The sequence below is a fragment of the Rutidosis leptorrhynchoides genome, unplaced genomic scaffold (assembly GCF_046630445.1).
Source record: "Rutidosis leptorrhynchoides isolate AG116_Rl617_1_P2 unplaced genomic scaffold, CSIRO_AGI_Rlap_v1 contig74, whole genome shotgun sequence".
Classification (NCBI taxonomy): domain Eukaryota; kingdom Viridiplantae; phylum Streptophyta; class Magnoliopsida; order Asterales; family Asteraceae; genus Rutidosis; species Rutidosis leptorrhynchoides.
Window position 1 is genome coordinate 57,980 of NW_027266868.1, and position 4,128 is coordinate 62,107.

The window sequence follows — 4,128 nt, forward strand, 5'->3', positions numbered from 1 at the left end:
GTATAAGATTAGTTCATTTGAAAGTTTATGATTTTCACTTAGAGTAATAATTTGTTGAATTGAATCTTAAATAAGATAATTTATGTATTAGTTTATTGAAATTTCATATGGATTTTTTTGTCATGCGATATTAGTCTGAATAATTAACTTCGGGAAGAAGACAAATACTACATGTGATCATTATTCAAAACTCAATATAGAGTAGGGAATTATTTGTTTATATATAATGAAAAATGAAAAACTAAAATTTGAATTCAAAGAGAATATTTTTAGAAGTTTAAGATTAATTAGAAAAAAAAAGTTCCTAACGAAATCTAGAACTGTTTGCTTGGTTCATCGATGCTAATCTTCTTTTTCAACTTTAACTTTAATCAATCTGGGGCGGACTTTGCTTGGTTTTACCCCCGTATCATCCTCTTCATCAGATGAAATATACATTGCTCTTTTTTTTTGTTGGATTTATCAGTTGTCGGACTCATGTCGCTATCTTCTCGATCGGTATCCTACCATACCAATTTTAAAAAATTAAGTTCATTATATATGTGTATATTTTAGGAATGAAAAAGCGCCTTATAACTAAAGATTCAATCGATAGTGTTTATACCTCCAAATCCCCATCGACGTCTTCTTCTTTCTCAGAAGTCTAGAAGGAAAAAAAAAATTCAAGCTTTTATGTTAAAAATAAGGTGATAAATAAGGGAGTCCCAACTATAATATTATATATATGTGTAAGGTAAATGTGAAAAAGTTTACTCGAGTGAAGTGTTTATCCTTGAACTGTTTAATGAGACCCTCGTCTGATGTCACTCGCTTAACGGTATAAGTTACGTCCCAATCCGAGAATAGATCCTCCTCGGTAATTCCAAATTTGAATAACAGCTCCTTGTCGGCAATTGTCTCAAATTCAGCTAAGAGGTTTTTATTTGATTTTTCCTAATGATGATCAGAAAATAGATAAGGTGGTTTACAAACACGTTTAAATAGAAATATAAACATAAACTCAATTTATTTTCTATCTTGTTTGATGGATTTATAAGGTCCGTTGCAGATTTGTCGATCAACAATTTCACCATCCGATCAAATAGCATTAATGATGTTGTTCCAGTACGATCACGAACTCTCACTTGCATCTTAAAACTGAAAAAAAAAACCATGATAATATAAGGATCAATAAGCATAAAAAAATATAAGGCTAAAAAAATAACATTACTATTAGCATAAACGGATGAATTTACGAATATGGATTTTCGATATCTTACTTTGGCTCAGCGGTCACCAGGTCTTGACACTTTGGACACCACCATTTTGGCCCATTCTTTTCAACTTTTTTATTGCACATGGTACATCCTTCATAATACCAGTTCTCGATGGACTCGACTTCGATTATTCGTGCAAGCATTGTAAAAAGTCCCACCTGCAATAGAATTTTGAATATTTTACTTTTCTTGATAGGTTTGATTATAATAAATTTTCCAAAAAAATAACTACTAATTAAGACTATGAAATTATTATTACCTCTGGAGATATAGAAAGTTCTTTCACTGTGATTCTTTCCGTAAGGAGGAATTCATCCGACATCGAAACTGGTCCCGGTAGTTGAGTTATAATTTGTGCGTAGGAGCCTATATCATTAAGTCTACAATACACCATAAAATCAGTAAGTAAAATCGTAAAATAAATATCTAGTGTAAATTAAAATCAATCTATGGTATAAAATAATTACTTTTGGCTATATTCGACATCTTCAGGTAGATTCGGGTTGACGAAGATCTTTGTTCCTTGAAAATTATTACTTATTCCAGAAATTTCTGCAATTTAAAATTTATTATGGTATATATTATATGATGAGATTTAAAAAAAAAATTAATATAGGAAATTGATGAACTTACCATTAAAAGTATTCGTAACAGCCGATTGTAAAATAACAACTATTGATTTCTTTAAAGTTGTAGCATCCAATATGGCTTCATTTAATTTCTCGGTAAAAGCATCCCACAAAGCGCAATTAATCCTCTTTTTTCTTAAGCATAGGGGAAAAATAAGCATTTAAATAAAAAACCATAATAAATAAAACAAAGTTAGATCAATGACATAATTAAATTTATATCATAAATAATGATAAAAAAAAAACTTACTCCAAATCCTCTAGAACAAAGGTAAGCAATTTTATTATCTTGTCTGACTTGACTATTTCCCTTATTTTTTCATTCTCCACGACATGTCCAATAACATCTGTATTTTTAAGAGATCTATACGATTATAACCAAAAAAAACAAAGAAAACTAAATATAAAAGTTAAAAGTAAACTTACCAAACATAAACGATTCATTCTCCTTATTTAAAATTGAATCAAAGCTCACAAAATTAAAAGCAATTTTTGAAATCCCTTCATCCAAAATCTTTTCGACTATGGTATTTTTCAAGAAAAACAATTTGTATTGATTTCTAGTAGCTTTAAGTTTGTTGGTAGGTTCAGAGACGAAAAATTTTTGGAAGCTATATACTTCTCCTTCACTTATTTGTTGTCTATATGTTGCAAGAAGAACTTTTTTTATTGTTGCTTGAATGCGGCCATGCTACACACACAATAAAATATATTTTATAAAAGATAAATTTATTAGATACATTAAAAAATAAAAAAAACATAAAAATTCAACATCATAAATAAAACAAAGCTAGCTTAGCAAAAGAAAATCGTACCAAAAAAATTTATTCGTACGGATGTGAATTTAGTATACTGCATATAGCTATATATATACTCCTAAAATAAAAAGAAAAAAAATAAAAATCTCATATGATTAGGAATACTAATTCAAAATATATATATAATAGTTAGGAATAAAAAAAAACCGTCACGTTATAAACTTTTTATTGTGTTTGTCTTCTATGATTAGGAATTACTTATATTATTGGATTTGTCTTCTATTCATAATAGTTTGTTTAATTATTTTATTTATTGTATTTTTAAATCCTAATTCAACACAAACTTGATTTTTAAATCCTAATTCAACACAAATTTGATTCCTAATTAAAACGCCATGTGTCGGATGTTGATTTGACAATAAAATTTATAATTGAATTGCAATTGAAACAAATTGAACAAATTAAAAAAAGTCTCTCTATTGTCTATATAAAGATACTCTCATGAAAACTTTAATTTCACCTAGGAAAGAAAAGAGAAGACTAATCCATCCATTTTATATATAGTCATATACACAATTTAAAAATTAGTTTACAATTAATATTTAATCCTATTATAAACTATAAATTAACATTAAGTCATTAATTAGTCAGTTTAGTTTAAATAGTGCCAACTAACCACAACAATGAAGAGAACAAATGAGAGCTCAAACCAGAGATATAGGGAGGTAATAATACTGTCGAATAGTAACTATTAAAGCCCAAGAAAATCATCATTCGCCTAGAAATAAATTACAATAATTAATCCCTACCATTATATACTATACAATTGATTAAGCTTTAGCGAATCTTTTTTAATACTTTCTTCAATTATTTCCTTTTCTTATTTTAAAAAACACCCGCCACTTGCTATGTGCTCATGCTCCAACGTGGGAGGGAGGATGACGCCGTGACGGTGACCATCATCCAATAATTGAGGATCATCTCACAATCAAACGGAAGAAAGAATCATACGTGTCACTCCTTTGACCGTCGTTATACCTCCGTTAATCGTGACCGTTCCAACAACGTAGAGAAAAGAACACACAACTAAAAGTCATTTTTATTTATTATCACAAGTGCCACGTCGCACGTGCGAGTGAAAATTGATGTGGTGCTGTGCTGGTGACACGATCGTCTCGCACGTGTCTATTGGAGTTTACCCGAGGTGCACGGTCAATTGCTGTGGGCCCAGGAGACAAGGACATCGTAAATAGAGCCCTTCATCAGTTGGTGATGAGACAATATGGGCCCCAAAGTATGGCTCTTTGTTGGCTTTTTTAATTTATTTAATCGTGGGCCCTGCGTCTAGTATATTTATTTTTAATTTATTTAGGGAGTAAATAATAATGGGATGATAATTATTTCATCGAAATTATTTTTGTATTTTTTGGTTTAGTGGAGGTTAATGTGGACCCGATGCACACTCGACTCCAGATAGGAGAAAGC

At 29.9% G+C, this 4,128-nt stretch overlaps 1 protein-coding gene across 1 annotated transcript; it reads right to left on the minus strand.

Annotated features, from left to right (window-relative positions):
• Nucleotides 1-398: 398 nt before the first annotated feature.
• LOC139885065 (replication factor A protein 1-like) lies at nucleotides 399-3,887 on the minus strand. Its single transcript, XM_071869017.1, has 11 exons — nucleotides 3,843-3,887; nucleotides 2,312-2,576; nucleotides 2,136-2,232; nucleotides 1,890-2,020; nucleotides 1,724-1,808; nucleotides 1,516-1,636; nucleotides 1,260-1,414; nucleotides 1,071-1,137; nucleotides 754-933; nucleotides 605-643; nucleotides 399-503 (listed from the first exon to the last, which is right to left on the minus strand). Exons 1-11 carry the CDS (start codon nucleotides 3,885-3,887, stop codon nucleotides 399-401), a joined length of 1,290 nt encoding a protein of 429 aa, XP_071725118.1.
• Between the last annotated feature and the right edge of the window lie 241 nt (nucleotides 3,888-4,128).

Bases quoted from the DNA above. Each gene is read 5' to 3' on its own strand.
- LOC139885065 (XM_071869017.1), bottom strand. From the start codon at position 3,887: ATGTCCTTGTCTCCTGGGCCCACAGCAATTGACCGTGCACCTCGG. The intron at 2,233-2,311 runs GTAAGTTTACTT...TTAAAAATACAG, and splicing joins GAATGAATCGTTTATGTTTG to ATGTTATTGGACATGTCGTG. The intron at 1,809-1,889 runs GTAAGTTCATCA...TTTAAATTGCAG, and splicing joins TGTTACGAATACTTTTAATG to AAATTTCTGGAATAAGTAAT.